This window comes from Aotus nancymaae, unplaced genomic scaffold (genome assembly GCF_030222135.1).
Source record: "Aotus nancymaae isolate 86718 unplaced genomic scaffold, 86718_ANA_hifiasm-v0.15.2.pri h1tg000108l, whole genome shotgun sequence".
Taxonomy (NCBI): domain Eukaryota; kingdom Metazoa; phylum Chordata; class Mammalia; order Primates; family Aotidae; genus Aotus; species Aotus nancymaae.
In genome coordinates, this window is record NW_026988523.1 from 27,601,263 (window position 1) to 27,619,595 (window position 18,333).

The 18,333-nt window shown below is 42.7% G+C and overlaps 1 protein-coding gene and 1 long non-coding RNA gene across 2 annotated transcripts in view; both read left to right on the forward strand.

Annotated features, from left to right (window-relative positions):
* The window catches only part of LOC135272314 (uncharacterized), a 57,052-nt gene extending 51,395 nt beyond the window's left edge, over window positions 1–5,657 (forward strand). The window contains exon 3 of the long non-coding RNA XR_010340465.1: window positions 5,196–5,657. This is a non-coding gene — a long non-coding RNA (uncharacterized LOC135272314). The remainder of the gene's footprint in view (window positions 1–5,195) is intronic.
* A 244-nt stretch (window positions 5,658–5,901) lies between these two features.
* Window positions 5,902–18,333, forward strand: part of CHD1L (chromodomain helicase DNA binding protein 1 like) — a 59,925-nt gene continuing 47,493 nt past the window's right edge. Inside the window, exons 1-4 of the mRNA XM_012471980.3 lie at window positions 5,902–6,040; window positions 14,262–14,374; window positions 16,792–16,898; window positions 17,760–17,874. Of these exons, the coding sequence (XP_012327403.2) occupies window positions 5,908–6,040; window positions 14,262–14,374; window positions 16,792–16,898; window positions 17,760–17,874 (468 nt within the window). The 5' untranslated portion in view covers window positions 5,902–5,907. The remainder of the gene's footprint in view (window positions 6,041–14,261; window positions 14,375–16,791; window positions 16,899–17,759; window positions 17,875–18,333) is intronic.

Consider the following 18,333-nt stretch of genomic DNA (forward strand, 5'->3'; position numbering starts at 1 on the left):
TATTACCTGTTATTTCATGACAATGAGGTATAATGGCATCAAAAGTCAAAATATAGTTTTTCATTTATTGAAAGGAAGAAAACCAAAGTCTTTTTCATCACAGCACAAAAATTTTCCACCCATGGGCAATGACTGAACTCTAACCTAAGCCCAATGTTCCAAGTTCATTTATTCAAGAGGTCTGAATAAAAGTTCACTTTTGGTCACAGCTTTTATCAAAGTTCCATATATGATTCACTAGGTATTTCTAACTGGTGCCCCGATGTTACGTAACAGAGCAAACACAACTTCTTTCCTAATTCGTTCTTAGTCATGATTGTTTTGGTAACGTTTTCACATGCTAAAGCTTACTGACAGCGTGACTTGGTTTTTTTTTTAATATTATGTTGCTGTTTCCAGAGGACATATCTGTTCTGTGAAGGACTAAAACAAAGAATTAACAAGAACATCATTATCGTATAACCTGAACAAGGAGTGAGAAAAGAGTTGAGGATAAACTTTATTCTGGCAGTTAATGTTGACTTGCCAGAAAACACTGGACCAGCTTCCTAAACTTTCTGTGCCTTGGTTTGCCGAGCTGTCAAATGCACTCTCTATATTTCGAAGTTATAACAATCGCATGCCCTAGATTTTAGAATTGCACCACAGGCACCTCATTCAAACATTCAACAATATTTATTGAGTACGAACTGTGTGTCCAGCACTGTTTGTACAAATCCAACGCATCCTAAGGTGAGTTCCTCTTTCCTTCTTCAAACCGGCTTTTGTCTCCAATGTTTTCCATCTCAGTGATGGCATCCACATCCATCCAGTTATCCAAGGCGGAAACTACTGGGAGTCAACTCCAACTCCTCTCTCTCTCTCTCAGCCCTACATCTGATTAGTGGCCAAGTCCTCTTTCAGCGTACCCCTACTCATTTTTAAAATCTTTTACTCTCTTGCTAATCCTGCCTGAATGTCTTCGCACTTGTCTCTCTGCCTTAAACATTCTTTCACCAGTTTCACAAAGCTGGCTTCTCATCATTCAGATCTTAGCTCCAGTGTCATCTTTTTGGTGATACTCTCTTCAATCCATTCTATCCAGAGCTGCTCCCCAGCCTCACAATCTCATTACCCTGTCTTACCATCTTATTAGCACTACACTACTTGATAACATATTTGTATTCCTCCCTTTCCTTGGATTTCTTCATCAGTAGAATCTAAGCCCTAAAAGTGCGGGACCTTATCTGTCTTGTTTACCCCTATCTAGACACTGGGGATATGACCAGTAAAATCACTCTTTATTGTACTTGTCTGGCAAAAATCCAACCCTGGCAATATGTAATTCTCTAACTTTCCCACTTACACAACAGTATCATGCTAATTGGCCTAATGATGATAAATCTCAAGCGATCCTCATTGCTGCTTGCCAATGTTACCGTGTTTCTCTAGTCAATTCACTGTCCACTGCCCTCGCAATTATCCTGTACCTTTCACTCCTTAAACCTCTAAAACCTCCTTCTTTTGCTTCAAGCTCATCTGATGACGTTGCTTTTTTATTTCACCTGGATAATAACAACAAACTGGGAGATATCTTCCATGTGTTCTCACCACCACATCTGTCTCTATCTGGTGCCTTCTGCTTGTTTTGGATGAGCTGTCTATGCCAATCCTTCTATGTGTATTAGATCCCTCCTCCTGTCACTCAGGGACATCACTCTTATTTGATCAGTTTTTCTCCTTACTGGATCATTCCTATCAGTAGTCAACATGTTTGACTATCCCCTATCAGTTACTACCTCCAGTTTTCTGCTCCTTTTTTTTCCCCTGCAAAACATTCTTTTCTTTCCTTTGGAGACAGGGTCTTACTTTGTCACCCCAGCTGGAGTGCAGTAGTGTCATTACAGCTCTCCGCAGCCTCGTTTTCCCAGACTCAGGCGATGCTCCTACCGCAGTCTCCCAAGTATCCTGGACTATAGATGCATGCCACCGTGCTTGGCTAACTTGTTGTATTTTTACAAAAATTTAGAGATGGGTTTTTGCCATGTTACTTGGGCTGGGTCTTGAACTCCTGGGCTCAAGTGATCCACCTGCCTCAGCCTCCCAAAGTGCTGGGACTACAGGCATAAGCCATCACACCAAGCCAGCAAAACCCTTAAAAGAGGTATGAGACACCCTGTCTTTCTTTCCTCCCATTCTATTTTTCAATCCACTATAATCAGGCTTTTGCCTCCACCAATACATAGAAATTGTTCTTGTCAAGATCATCAGTGACCATCATACTACCTACTCCAGTGGTTATTACTCTACTCCACCTCTCAGCTGCATTTGACACAGACAACCGCTCTCTTCCTGAAATTGCTCTTCATTTGGCCTCAGGAAGACCGTGCTCTTAGCTCTCATTCTGTGCCACTGGCTACTCTTCTTAGTCCTTTCTGCTGCTTCCTCCTCCTCTTCTCAACATCTAAATATTAGCTGTCCAAGTTTTAGTCTTTTACAGCTCCAGTCGTCACCAAGGGGGTCCCATCCAGACTCAAAGTTTCAGTGTCATCCTAAAATTATGACTTCCATATTTATACATTCAGTTCTAACCTCTTCTCTGAATGCCAGACTTGTTTATCCAACCATCTATTCACAATTTCTACTTAGATGTTGAATAGCCATTTCATATTACCCTGTCCAAAAGTGAATTCTTTTTTTTTCTTAAAAAGGAATGCTTTATGTTTCCCGAATCTTCTCATTCTCTATCTTCCTCTCTCCATAAGGCATCTTCATTTCACTGGTTGCTCAGCCCGTATCACCGAAACCATCTTTTGCTTTTCCATTTCTTCCGGACACTCAATCAGTGAATCCTATCAGCTCTGTCCTCTCAATATATCTAGTATCAGATCACTACTCACCACTCCACTATCACTATGCTGGCCCCAAAACTATCAACTCCTGCCCAGACTACTGCAATAGTTTCCAAACTGGCCTCCTTGTTTCCATCCTGCTCATCTATAGATCTTTTCAGGCAGTATCCAGAGCAAAACTTCTATGTGTCACCTCACTGGCAGACCTGGAGTCTCTCAGCTACCTTTCTTAGCTGTATTTTAGGTATACCTAAATAGTATACCAACAGTCTACTTAGCTTATAGCTAGGACTCTATCTTCTGGTATTCTGCTACAACAAATGTACTTTAAGCGAAAAATAATAAACAATAACCAATAATTAGGTAGTATAATTGTCCCCACATTATAAATGAAGATACTGTGACTTGGAATGGTAATTGGCAATACTGGAGCAGGAACCATATTATTCTCTGGCTAATGTCATTAGAATAGTGTTCTTATTTAGGTGAATAATCTTGGTGCTTCCTTCTTCGATAAACTCATGTTAAAGTTGCATCCTCCCTTATTCTCATCTTCCCCTAAGGTAAAAGGGAGAAATTCGTTCTGAGCCACAAAAGGGACGACTTCAGATTGGTTTCTTCATAAAAACTCAAGCAAAGCACTGTATTACAAAGCTATTTTTGTGTCTTGAGGCATCCATAAACACTGACAGAACCACGTAGTATGTGCCAAGCACTCTTTATGGTACTGACACCTATCATAACCATGTATTATGTGCCAAGCACTCTTGATGGTATCAGTGCCAAGCACTCTTTATGGTATCCATCGAGACCATGGTATCCATAAAGAGTGCTTGGCACATAGTACGTGGTTATGATAGAGGTGACAAATCAGCACCATAAAGAGTGCTTGTTAGGGGCCGGCTTGTATTTAAGTGGCAAGTGGTCAAAATGGCTGCTTTAGCAGATAAGTCTACTGGTAGAATCTAGAGGGGAGGAAATAAATCAAACATGGCGACTAAGATGCAAAAACCACTCATGAGCAGCCACATAGGACAGAGGTCCCTCTGGAGAAGCCACCAAAGGATGTAAATCTGTCTTCAGATTTGTTTTAACACCCAAGCAGGAAAGCTGCTGTACAAAATTACTATTGCCCCATTATGTGACTCTGTTTTACTTTTAGCACTAATCCTACCTGATTTTTGTTTATTGCTTGTCTCCTTCTTTTAAAACATAAGCTCCATGACATTAGTGACCTCTATCACAACCACTACTATGTGCCAAGCACATTCTCTTCTTCTTTTGTTTTTTTTAGATGGAGTTTTGCTCTTGTTGCCCAGGCAGGAGTGCAGTGCCGGATCTTGGCTCACTGTAACCTCCACCTCCTGGATTCCAGCGATTCTCCTGCCTCAGACTCTCGAGTAGCTGGGATTACAGACATGTGCCACCATGCTTGGTTAATTTTGTATTTTTAGTAGAGACAGGGTTTCTCCACGATGATCAGGCTGGTCTCAAACTCAGGTGATCCGCCCACCTTGGCCTCCCAAAGTGCTGGGATTACAGGGCGTGAGCCACTGCGCCCAGCACCTAACAAGCACTTTTTATGGTACCGATTTGTAACCTCTATCATAACCACGTACTATGTGCCAAGCACTCTTTATGGATACCATGGTCTCGATGGATACCATAAAGAGTTCTTGGCACTGATACCATAAAGAGTGCTTGGCACATAATACGTGGTTATGATAGGTGTCAGTACCATAAAGAGTGCTTGGCACATACTACGTGGTTCTGTCAGTGTTTATGGATGCCTCAAGACACAAAAAATAGCTTTATAAAACAGTGCTTTGCTTGAGTTTTTATGAAGAAACCAATCTGAAGTCGTCCCTTTTGTGGCTCAGAACGAAATTCTCCCTTTTACCTTAGGGGAAGATGAGAATAAGGGAGGATGCAACTTTAACATGAGTTTATTGAAGAAGGAAGCACCAAGATTATTCACCTAAATAAGAATACTATTCTAATGACATTAGCCAGAGAATAATATGGTTCCTGCTCCAGTATTGCCAATTACCATTCCAAGTCACAGTATCTTCATTTATAATGTGGGGACAATTATAATACCTTATTATTCGTTATTGTGAGGGTTAAGAAAATATACTTAAAACCCTTAGGATACCACCTAGAGATTCATCAACAAATGCACCTATTTTGTTATTATCATCTGTATATTAGTGGTGCATTACATCATAAATCCACTCAAAGCTGATGCTGAGTCACGGTGACCCCTAACTGAACACATTGCATCAATGTGCTCCCCGTAATGCACTCGAGATACCCACTGCAGGAATGACGTATTTGGTGATCTTAATTTACTACTATTCACAGGTTCCCAATTTTGGCCTACATGTCACGGGGAATAAGAAAGGGATTTTGGCCGGGCGCGGTGGCATACGCCTGTGGTCCCAGCTACTCGGGAGGCTGAGGCGGAAGAATCGCTTGAACCCGCGAGTCGGAGGTTGCAGTGAGCCAAGACTGCCCCACTGTGCTCCAGCCTGGCGAGAGAGCCAGACTCTGTTTCAAAAAAAAAGAAGAAAAGAAAGGGATTTCAAGGCCTAAACCAGTTTATCACTATATAAACCGAACAAGCACGGTTTGAGCTTGTCGTGAGTCACTGGAGCGCACGGACAAAGTCTTACCCACTTTACAACCCGCATGGCCCAGCGGAGTATATGAAACTTGACAGTCGATGTTGAGTAAATAATAAATGCATGATGAGCACATCCCACCTCCGTGACGGTCAGTTCAGGCAATCGGACGCCTAGCGCTTCAGAAGCACACCTGGTGAGAACCCAGCGGCCCTTCCACGCTCCGCGCTGCAAACTGCCTGAGCCTGGGGCTAACTGCACCAGCTCCGCTGCAGACGTCGAGGCAGGACGCGCCCTCTGGCGGAGCCTCGCTCGCAGGCAGGCCCCAGCGCACCGCCGCCCGTCCCGCCCGCCCCAGCGCGCCGCTGCCCGCCCCCTCCGGCCCCCGCCCGTCGGGAGAGCCCGAGGCAAAGGCGCGCAGGCCCGCGCGGGGCGGGGCCTCTCCCGGCCTGATGGAAGGCTCTGCCAGTTGTGGGGGCCAAGCTCCCGGCTTCTTACTTCGGTTTCAGACTGAGGGCCGAGCCGAGGCGGCGCGGGCGCGGGCGCGGGTGCAGGAGCAGGATTTACAGCAGTGGGGGCTGACAGGTGAGCGGGCTCCGGGCGGGCTTCACCCAGGCAGGCCAAACCGTTGGGGCTGCCTCTCGGTGGCCGGGGGCGCATCAGGGGGCCGCCCGGTGGGTTGTTTACCAGCCGGCGACAGGGCCTTCCTTCGTTCCTGCCGTGGGCGGGGAGAAACCGCGCCCGGGCTGGGTGGTCGCGGGCCCTGCCTGCGCGGCGCGCGGGCCGGCGGACGCGGGATGAATGAGGTCCGGTCCCGGGCCTGTGGAAGGGGAAACGTGGTGAGGGCAGCGCCCCCTGCAGGCCTCCGAGGAACAGTTGGAAGGCCGGGCGCACCAGGGATGTTAAGTTTCGAGTTGCTGTACTGTGAGGTTGGGTCCTCGCCTGTGGGGTTTATTCGTTGCGTTTGTAAAACGCTCAACGCATCTCCCAGCCTCATCTTCTCCGTTTACTGTGCGCTCGCAGTTACTGGAGATTTCGCCGCTGATGAATTCTTCCCCAATCTAGTTATGTGCGGTAGTGAGTGGACTAGCTAAGTTTGTCCGCTCACTGCCGCACGTAACTCGATTTATTGACACTGGCCCTTTCGGAGAGTCTGCAAAGCGCGAACCTTGCACGCCCCCCAGCCCTGCCGCTGCGCGGCTGACCCATGCTTCTTGCATCCCCGAGACTCCGCTCTACTCCCGGGTCTGCGCTGACTGGCCACTGAATCCCCAGCACCCCCACCCAGCCTCGTTTTCCTTATTTGCAAAGTGGAAAACGTAGTGCGGGCCTTGACTGTATTAACATAATCGTGCATCAGTAATAATAATACAGTTGTTTATTCATAACTTACTGAATGCTCCTGGGAGTGTATTCTTAGGTATTGGCCTTAAAGATGAGTAAAACAAATATGGAGCCTTCCTACCTAGAGTTTTGGACTAGTGAGTGAGAGTTCATTTAAAAGTATAAATTATAATTTATTTAAGTGCTCAATACCACGAAAGAGTGAGGTTTGTCATTCTAGGAATGAAGCAAAAGGTGCAGTACTGTGTTAAAAGAGAGAAGGATAAAGTTGAGTGGAGAGAATGCAGACGTGAAAGAGAAAGCCCTCTCTCCTTGATTCCCAGAGTCTAAGAATGTGTCCGTGGCTGTAAGGAGTATGTACCCAATTTAAGTATGAGCTTTAGACTGGTCTTTTTATGTTTGACTATATCTTGACTAAAGTTTATGTTTATGTGTTTGCCTATTTCTTTGCAAGTGTTAGGAATGGTTCTTTAAGAACTTGTGTGAGAGAAGGCTCAGAAAAGTGTGCCAGTTGATACTTAGTTGTAGGTAATAGCCAGGAGAAAGGTACATATATGGGCGGGTGTTTTAGTGAAAATGAGACGAGGTTACAAGTTTGAGTGGATGGAGCCGAGTGAGTAAATGCAGAATTAAGTAGGCAAATGTGGCAACTGGAATAAATTGGTAGTAGAGAGAAAGAAAAATAGAAAAGTATAGTCAAAGGAATAGCTACTGAATATTGTAACTTGTAAATCCTATATCTGTTTACCAGAATAAATTAATATTATGAGAAACTATTCTTCGTGAGTTGGTTACAAAAATTCTACTGCTTTTTTTCTTTTGGTTACAGAAATAGTACATATTCTCTGTAAAACATTTAGGGAAATAGCCAATGCATAAAGAAAATAAATTTTAATCTCCATAATCTCTTTACTGTTATCATGTTCTCAATATCCTTATAACCAAATATTTATTATAGCTATGGACTTTTAATTCCTGAAAGGTAGCCTTTCTGGAATAAAAAGTATGCAAAATTTTTGCTTATTTCTCCAAATTTGTGTCTTACAAAAGTTTTACATTTTGGCTAAAATTTATCAATTTATCATTTTTTTCTCCTGTGAATAGTTTTTTTGTTTGGTGTCAAATATAAGAACTCATTGCCTACTCCCAGATCCTAAAGAGTTTTTTTTCTAAGTTTTACAGTTTTGTATTTAAGTCCATGATCTACTTTTTCTGTCCCACAAATTTTGATGTGTTGTATTTTCATTTTTTATTTAGTTCAGTTTATTTATTTCGCTGGAGACTTCCTCTTTTGATGGGACTGTTTAGAAGTGTGCTGTCTAGGTTCCAAGTGTTGAGAGATTTACCTCTAATGTTTCTGTCCATGAATTCTAATTTTATTACATTGTGTTCAGAGAACATACTCTGTACAATTTCACTTATTTTAAATGTGTTGAGGTTTTCTGGCCGTGCTGTAGGTTTGGATATGGATTATCTGTCCTCACCAAATCTCATGTTGAAATTTGATCCCCAGTTTTGGAGGTGGGGCCTAATGAAAGGTGTTTGGGTCTTGGGGGCAAATCCCTCCTGAATAGATTAATGGTCTCCCTAGCAGGGAGCAGAGAGAGTGAGTAACTTCTTATCTATCAATTTCCAGAAAGCTGGTTGTTAAAAAGAGCCTGGCATCCCCAATCTCTTTCTTCTTCTCTCACCATGTGATCTCTATACAAGCCCGCCCCACTTCTCCTGCCATTAGTGGAAGCAGTCTGAAGCCCTCACCTGAAGCAGATGTTGGTGCCATGCTTATTGTACAGCCTGTAGAACCATGAGCCAGATAAACCTCTTTTCTTTATAAATTATCTGGCCTTGGGTGTTCCAAAGCAACACTAAATGGACTAAGACAGGCCCTGAATGTGTTGTATGGTCCATGGCAGTTGAAAAGAATGTGTATTCTCCTGTCATTGGGTATCAGCAGAGCTGCATGCCTTTCTGGAGATTCTAGAAGAGAATATATTTCCCAGCATCCAGAGGCTGCGCACATTCCTTGATTCCTGGCGCCTTTTCTCCAACTTCAAAGCCAGCAACATTTCATCTCTTTGATCCTTCTGTAGTCACCTTTGTCTCTAACCACAGCTGTTAAAGGTTCTCTGAATGATGCATGTGATTAGATTGCATGTCCATCGCATTATCCAGGCCCACCTGGGTAATTCAGAATACTCTTCCCATCTCTCGGTCCTTAACCTTATTTATATCTTCAGAATGCCTTTTGCCATGTAAGGTAACTTATTTACTGATTCCAGGAGCAGGGCTTGGACATCTTTGTGAGGGCCACTGTTTTCTCTACCACTTCATCCTTTTACTTCTCACTTGTTTAGCTGATTATTTATTTATTTATTTATTTTGAGACGGAGTTTCGCTCGTTACCCAGGCTGGAGTGCAATGGCGCGATCTCGGCTCACCACAACCTCCGCCTCCTGGGCTCAGGCAATTCTCTTGCCTCAGCCTCCTGAGTAGCTGGGATTACAGGCACGCGCCACCGTGCCCAGCTAATTTTTTGTATTAGTAGAGACGGGGTTTCACCATGTTGACCAGGATGGTCTCGATCTCTTGACCTCGTGATCCACCCGCCTCGGCCTCCCAAAGTGCTGGGATTACAGGCTTGAGCTACCGCGCCCGGCCTTTAGCTGATTATTTTTGGGTTGAATTTCTTGTAGACAATTTATAATTGGGTTATGTTTTAAAATCCACTCTGGAAGTCTTTGTCTTTTAATTGATATACTTATATGATTTATATTTCATGTAATATGCTTGAGCTTAAGTCTGCCGTCTTATTTTTATTATTTTAGTTTATCTCTTTTCTTCTTCTTGCCTTCTTGTGAATTATTTGAACGTTTTTTAGAATTTTATTTTTGTTTATTTACAGTGTTTTTTAGTTTATCTCTTTGTATAGCTTTTTAATGGTTGTGACAGGTATTGTATATTAATGTACGTGTGTATATAAAATCACAGAATACTGATATTGTCATTTTACCTAGTTGAGTAAAGTATGGAAACCTTACTTCCCTTTATATCTCTTTACCTTCTATTTATAATTGTCTTAAATATTTCCTTTATATACCTTTAGAACCGCATCAGACACTGTTACAATCTTTGCTTCAGCTGTCAAACATAATTTTAAAACTCAAGAATGCTGCATTCTCACGTTCTTCCTGCTGTTCCAAGATTCCATCTTTTATCATTTCACTTTTTCCAAAGACTTCTTTTAGCCATTCTTTGAGGGTAGGTTTGTTGGTGATAAATTCTCTGTTTTCCTTCATCTGAGAATTTCCTCTTTGTTCCTGAATACTAGTTTTCTTGATTACAGGAGTCTGGGTTGACAGTTCTTTTCTTTCAATACTTAAAAAAAACATTGTGCCATTTCTTTCTGGCCTTTAAGATTTCTGACAAGTAATCTGCTTGCATTTGAATAGTTTTTTCCCTCTTTAAGTAAGGTGTTTGTTTCTTTTCTGGCTGCATTTAAGATATTTTATTTGTCTTTTGTTTTCAGCATTTAAATAATTACATATCTTGATATGTATTTCTTTGGATTTTTTATTTGTCTTTTGTTTTCAGCATTTAAATAATTACATATCTTGGTATGTATTTCTTTGGATTTTTTTTTTTTGAAATGGAGTTACTGTGTCGCCAGGCTAGAGTGCAGTGGCTCGATCTGGGCTCACTGCAACCTCCACCTCCGAGTTCAAGCGATTTTCCTGCCTCAGCCTCCCGAGGAGCTGGGACTACTGGCACATGCCACCATCCCCAGCTAATTTTTGTATTTTTAGTAATGATGGGGTTTCTCCATGTTGGCCAGAATGGTCTCAATCTCAACCTTGTGATCTACCCACCTCGGTCTCCCAAAGTGCTAGGATTACAGGCGTGAGCCACTGCGCCTGGCAGGATTTTTTTATGTTTGAGGTTTACTCGGTTTCTTGGAACTGTAGGTCTTTAGCCAAATTTGGGAAGTTTTCAGCTGTTATTTCTTTAAGTACTTTTTCAGCCCTTTCGTCCTTCTCTCTTTTTATTTATTGGACACCATTGAAGAAATGTTAGATCTTTTGTGGTAGTCCTGGAGTTCCCTGAGGTTCATTTCTTTTCGGTCTGTTTTCTCTCTCTTCTGATTGTAATCTCTATAATTTCTATTCTCTTCTGATTGTAATCTCTCTCTAACTTCTATTCTATCTTACAGATTGTTTCTTCACTTCCTTCCGTTCTGCTGTTGATCTCAAACAGCCTCAGTAACCTTTTATTTTGGTTATCGTATTTTTCAGTTTTAAAATTTCCAATTGGTCTCTCTTTGTATCTTTTGTGTCATTGCTGAGATTTCTGTTTCTTATCTGAGGTTTTTTGGTTTTTCAATTGTTCAAGTGTGTTCATGACTACTTGTTGAAGCATTTTTTTTTTTTTTTTTTGAGACGGAGTTTCACTCTTGTTACCCAGGCTGGAGTGCAATGGCACGATCTCGGCTCACCGCAACCTCCGCCTCCTGGGTTCAGGCAATTCTCCTGCCTCAGCCTCCTGAGTAGCTGGGATCACAGGCACGCGCCACCATGCCCAGCTAATTTTTTTGTATTAGTAGAGACGGGGTTTCACAATGTTGACCAGGATGGTCTCAATCTCTCGACCTCGTGATCCACCCGCCTCAGCCTCCCAAAGTGCTGGGATTACAGGCTTGAGCCACCACGCCCGGCTGTTGAAGCATTTTTATCATCACTGCTTTGAAGTCTTTGTCAGATAATTCTGTGTCATCTGGGTGTTGGCACCCATTGATGATCTTTTTTCGTTCAGTTTGAAACTTCGCAGTTCTTGATGTAATGAATGATTTTTTATAATAATTAGAGCCAGGCATTTTTGTATCATGTTTAAACCTCCTGTTTGACTGTCTTTGTCTGTCACTGCTCTGGCAGGGGAAGAGGGTCTACTGCCTTGATGTTAATAGCCAGGTGGGGATAGAAGTCCAGGCACCCCTTTCAGCCTCTGTCTACATCTGGGGATGGGGAAGGGGCCTCTCCTTCCTGCTGGGTGACGGTGGGAGTTGTGGCTCCCTCCTGAGTCTCTACTGATCCACAGGGGAAGCCAAGGGGTTGGTCCTCATTCCTGGTTGATAGGGATAAAAATCCCAGCTCCCTACTTGTCCTTCTCTTATACCATCTTGGTTGGGGTGCTGGGGCACTCGTTATAGCTGTAGGGGGAAGTCTGTGCTTCCCACTTGACTTTGCTGGTGGGACCACAGGTTTATTCCTGTGATGTTTAGCTAGAATAGAGCAGTTATTATCTAAAAGTTTCCTGACTTGCTAGGCTGCCATTTTCTAGCAGGAGCAGGCTTGTGAGGGGTGAGGTGGTTAATATGGTTTGGCTGTGTCCCCAACCGAATCTCACCTTGAATTATAATAATCTCCATGTGTCAAGGACGGTCCAGGTGGAGATAATTGAATTATGGGGGCAGTTCTCCCATATTATTCTCATGGTAGTGAATAAATCTCACAAGATCTGATGGTTTTATAAGTGGGAGTTCTCTGCACAAGCTCTCTTGCCATGTAAGATGTGACTTTGCTCCTCATTTGCCTTCCACCATGATTGTGAGGCCTCCCCATCCGTGTGGAACAATGAGTCAAGTAAACCTCTTTTCTTTATAAATTACCCAATCTCAGGTATGTCTTTATTATCAGCATGACTAATACAGGGGATGTTCTGATTTGTTTTGCTTTGGGTCTACACCAGTTGGTGTTTCCAGTTTGCTGATTTCTTGACCTCTCAGGCTGGGCTATATAAGGCAAAAATAAATTCCAGGGAACTTACTACCCTGTCCTTCCTGAGGTCCCAAGGTCCCTAGCCAATCTGCTTCTTCACTGCACCTTTCAGAGTCTTATGCTTGCTTTATCTATCATGTCTAGGGTTTTTATTTCTACTTAGCAGTAGGAATAGGGGAAAGCATATATACTCCCATCAGAAATAGAAATCTCTGAGTTTTCTAATTTATAAAATGGGGATAACATCTACTCTGTAGAATTGTTATAAGCATTAAATGAGATACTGTAATTTATTTATTTATTTATTTTGAGATGGAGTCTCTCTCTGTCACCAAGGCTGGAGCACAGTGGTGCAATCTCAGCTCCCTGCAACCTCCGCCTCCCAGGTTCAAGCAATTCTCCCTGCCTCAGCCTCCCAAGTAGCTAGGATTACAGGCACACCACCATGCCCAGCTAATTTTTGTATTATTATTATTATTATTATTTTTTGAGACGGAGTTTTGCTCTTGATACCCAGGCTGGAGTGCAATGGCGCGATCTAGGCTCACCGCAACCTCCGCCTCCTGGGTTCAGGCAATTCTCCTGCCTCAGCCTCCTGAGTAGCTGGGATTACAGGCACGCGCCACCTGCCCAGCTAATTTTTTTTGTATTAGTAGAGACGGGGTTTCACCATGTCAACCAGGATGGTCTCGATCTCTTGACCTCGTGATCCACCCGCCTTGGCCTCCCAAAGTGCTGGGATTACAGGCTTGAGCCACTGCGCCTGGCCAATTTTTGTATTATTAAGTAGAGATGGGTTTCACCAAGTTGGCCAAGCTGGTCTTGAACTCCCGACCTCAGGTGATCCGCCTACCTCGGCCTCCCAAAGTGCTGAGATTACAGGTGTGAGCCACCACCCCCCGGCCCGAGATACTGTAATTTATGTAAAGTGTTTACTACTCCTCTTGTATTTGTAAGTGCCTATGAAAAATACCTATTTTTTAAAAAATGTTGTACAATTATATATTTTGAAGATTTTTAAAGCTATAAGTTAAATCAGAAAGTTCTATTTTTGCTGATAGTTCTTATATAAAGTATGCTGACGGTCTTTCACCTTCCTAAGATATGACTATTCTTTGAAACTGGATTTTTTTCCACCAAGGGAGAGAGAGTCAGTAGAAGCTCCATGTGGATTTCATGTTTTTTGCCATTCCTGTACAGAGTTAAACACCCTTTCCATTCTTAAAAACAGTCCTTCTGCATCGAAGCATTATTTAGCGTAGTCCTGAGTTTTTCCCTGTAGCACTGATGGCAAATTTAAATGGATGCAGTGAGGCAAGCAGACATATGTACAATCTATGTGTTGTTGCTTGTTAAGTTGCATCAGTAATACCTCATTTCCCAGAATGGACACTGGTGTGAGTCTCAGGCAGTACAGAGGCCAGATCCCAAGTTGACTTTCTCATCTATCAAGTGAATCAGGTAACTGCCAGGCTTCTTTGGGACTTTGAATATATTAGTGAATACATCTGCTCAAAAAGTAGTTTGGAAGTCAGCAGAGGTTTAGATATCCATACTCCTCAGCAAAGGATATGGCCAGTGAGGTCTGGAGTTACATGAATTTAGGCTGTGTTCCTCATTTGGACTCTTAGAACATTGCCCATGCGTGTGCTGAAATGTCTGCTATTCAGATTTGCTGTATTTTTTGTTTCTAGGGATTCACCTACGCTCTTATCAACTGGAGGGAGTCAACTGGCTTGCCGAGCGCTTCCATTGTCAGAATGGCTGCATCCTGGGAGACGAGATGGGCCTGGGGAAGACCTGCCAGGTATGTTACTGTGCAGCGAGTACTGCTCACCGCCACTGAAGCACCTCCTTATAACTCATTCTGCAGCTGAGCGCTCTGGAGCTAGAACAAAGTTCAGTTTCACAGATGTCTCTGGGATCCAGGCTGGCTGGCTCTTGCACCAGGAAAGGGCCTTCCCTGTAGTCTTCTCTGCCTCAGTCATTGCAGTTGCCCTCCTGACTTTATTGAGGGCCAGCAAATGCTACTTGTCCTTTCCTCAGATGTTCACATAGCTCTGCTTTAAGCTCTCTAAAAGATACCACCTGTAATCCCAGCACTTTGGGAGGCTGAGGCGGGTGGATCACGAGGTCAAGATATCAAGACCATCCTGGTCAAGACGGTGAAACCCCGTCTTTACTAAAAATACAAAAAATTAGCTGGCATGGTGGCGCGTGCCTGTAATCCCAGCTACTCGGGAGGCTGAGGCAGGAGAATTGCCTGAACCCAGGAGGCGGAGGTTGCGGTGAGCCGAGATAGCGCCATTGCACTCCGGCCTGGGTAACAAGAGTGAAACTCCGTCTCAAAAAAAAAAAAAAAAAAAAAAAGATACCACCTCCAAATTTGTTTTGTTAAAATTTTGTTTAGACTTTTTGCATCTATGTTCATGAAAGACATTGGTCTGTAATTTTCTTGTAATGTCATTATCTGACTTAAGTATTGGAGTAAATCTACCCTCATGGAGTGAGTTAAGAAGTATGCCCTTCTCTTCAATTTTCTGGAAGAATTTACGTAGAATTGCTGTAATTTTTTCCTTAAATTCTTGCTAGAATTCGCTAGTGACTCCACACTTGTTTTGTAGACAATCTGGTTTATAGTAATAAAAGATAAATTTTCTCTAAATTGCATCCTCAGGAAAGCTAGACTGAATGGTTTTAATTCAGTAAGTCACTTACTAAAGATGGTTCTGGGCACCATTTGGACTGAGAAGCCATAGATAATTTAAAAAGAAAACTATTTCTGTCATAAAAATTAACTGCCACCCTGTTATGAAGCACTCTAACCACAGCCATGAATAGCAATGCATGTTTTGCATGATTGAATTTTTATTTTGTTTTATTTTTGAGACAGGGTCTTGCACCGTCACCCAGGCTGGAATGCAGTGGCATGATCTCAGCACACTGCAACCTCTGCCTCCCAGGCTCGACCAGTCTTTAGTCTCCCAAGTAGGTGGTACTACAGGTGCACGCCACCACACACAGCTTATTTGTAAATTTTTTGTAGAGATGAGGTCTCACTATATTGTCCAGGCTGGCCTTGAACTTACGGGAACCAGTGATCCTCCTACCTCGGCCTCCCAGAGTGCTGGGATTACAGGTGTGAGCCACTGTACCCAGCCCGTGGTTGAAATTACAGTGTGTATGTAGTTAGTATTTGTTAATCTAACAGTGTCACTGTAATTTTTTACTTTATTATATTCATAATCATTATCAATATTGTATGTTATTACATCAAGAGAATTTATCATAATTAAATGTTCTACAGATAAGAAATGGTGATTCCTCCCCTTTTTGTGCTATTTGATCTTGATAGGAACGTCTTTGTGCATATAGCTTTCTCAGGATTTTGAATTATATCCTTAGGACAGATTTTTCTCAGAAACAGCTCAGCATTTGAAGATGGGGTCTCTTGACGCATTCTTGTTTTAAAATAGATTATTTTCTCTGTATATTACAGCGACATTCAAATCATAAATGTATACTAGAATCTTCTCAAGTATGTCCATTTGCTTTTACCAAAGTTCCATTTTCTACCCTTCCCTAAGCTTAGGAGGATCATGTATTGTCTGTTTTCCCCGTTAGATAGTGTCCTCCAGGAGAACTGGGTGTTTTGTCTGTTTTGTTCACTGTTGTGTAACTGGAGTGTAGGACAGTGCTTAGCAAATAGAAGACACCCTTTAAATACATATGGAAGAAAGCAAAACAGTAGGGGAAGGTGGGAGGAAGTGAGGGAGGCAGGAAAGCATCCTCCCTCAGGAAAGCCTGGCAAGCAGCAGAGGGCTGCCATGTGATTGGCTGTTTTGCAGTCATATCTTGGCACTTCTTCCTTAATGTTTTCAGAGTATTGCTGATCTTGGCCATCAGTTGGATTTTCATTGATTTCTGTTGTCTTTCCTGACTTTTTCTTTACAGTAAAGGTTCAATTACCTAAATATTGAGCCTCATTCCTTGTTAAGTACTGAAGTAATTGAGTTCCATAAATTTCCGTGGCAAGTATATTAAGGCTTACATGATTTCACTCCACGAATGGATTACTCTCCTAATGTGCGGAAGATTGTACAATATTTCTTTGTAAAACAAGTCTTATACAAGAGTGTGTGTTCCCTACAGGGTTGTGGGAACTTCGTGGTTGTTTCTCATGGGAAAATGTGATCAGAACTGCCTTCTTTTTCTGTGTTCCAGACGATTGCTCTCTTCATTTACTTAGCAGGAAGATTAAATGATGAAGGACCATTTCTGATTCTTTGTCCCTTGTCTGTTTTGAGCAACTGGAAAGAAGAAATGCAGAGGTACAGAGTAGATGTAGCTGCAATTTTGTTGTATATCTTAAGATTTTTTTTCTGGATGATGTGTGAAATATGATAAAACAACCTGTTGTCATAATCAGTAAGTTTATTCCAGAAAACTGTGAACTGTGGCCGGGCGCAGTGGCTCACGCCTGTAATCCCAGCACTTTGGGAGGCTGAGGCGGGCAGATCACCTGAGGTCAGGAGTTCAAGACCAGCCTGACCAACATGGAGAAACCCCATCTCTACTAAAAATACAGAATTAACTGGGGCGTGGTGGTGCATGCCTGTATTCCCAGCTACTCAGGAAGCTGAGGCAGGAGAATGGCTTGAACCCAGGAGGCGTAGGTTGCGGTGAGCCAAGATCATGCCATTGCACTCCAGACTAGGCAACGAAAGCAAAACTCCGTCTCAAAAAAAAAAAAAAAAGAAAGAAAGGAAAGAAAACTGTAAACTAATGCAGTGTAGGTAGACACTGAGGATGTAATGGGAAGGGCCCAGTGGATATTATTACTGTTTGGCAATTTGAAGGTCAGTAATCATTTATAGTATTTATGAACTATCGTAGAAGCCATTGCTTTTCATAGTGGCGTAGGAAGTAACTAATGTGGAAGAGATCATTTTATTTTTAGAGTCAGCACAAGACCTTTTTACATCTGATCCTTCTACCTATTCACATAGGAACTTGCTCTGAGGTTCAACCGTTACTTTAGATAAGATTCAGAGCCCTAAGACTCTGGTTGTAGGACCTCATGAGGTCTGCATGTGAATGTAATCCTCCCATGAAATGTAATTTTCCAGGTATGTATATCCTGTCACATGAGTCTACTGTTTATATTCATCTACTTCTTTTCTTGGATTCAGATTTGCTCCGGGTCTTTCCTGTGTAACATATGCAGGTGACAAGGAGGAAAGAGCCCACCTTCAGCAAGACCTAAAACAGGACTCCCGTTTTCACGTGCTACTGACTACCTACGAGGTATCCATTGGTTTCTCTATAGCAACAACTTCTAACCTGTGACCTTAGAAGTTGTAGAGTCTGATGAAATTATATTTAAGTTTCGTTGAGAACACACACACTTTTCTGGGCAGGGAGTCTACCTTCATCAGATTCTCAAAAGAGGGCTGTGACCAAAAGAAGTGAAGGATCATTGTGCTTCAAATTAGTTAGATCTTTTCCTTTCCTGGTGGATCAAGGGGGAAGGCTTCTCAAGAAGGAGGCACTTGAGCTGCCTCTTGTTTAATGAACAGGAGGCAGGCAGGCAGGCAGGGGAAAGGGTTTTGTGGACTGAGGAATCATGTCTGTTACTGGAGGATAGGAATGGAAGACAGTTCCGGCTTATTTTAAGTGCTTGTTCTTTAGTTTAAGACAGTGTGTGCTGCTGACCTTCCACTTAATCAGGCTTCTCTTCTCTTTGTTTTTAAGATGGTGCTACTT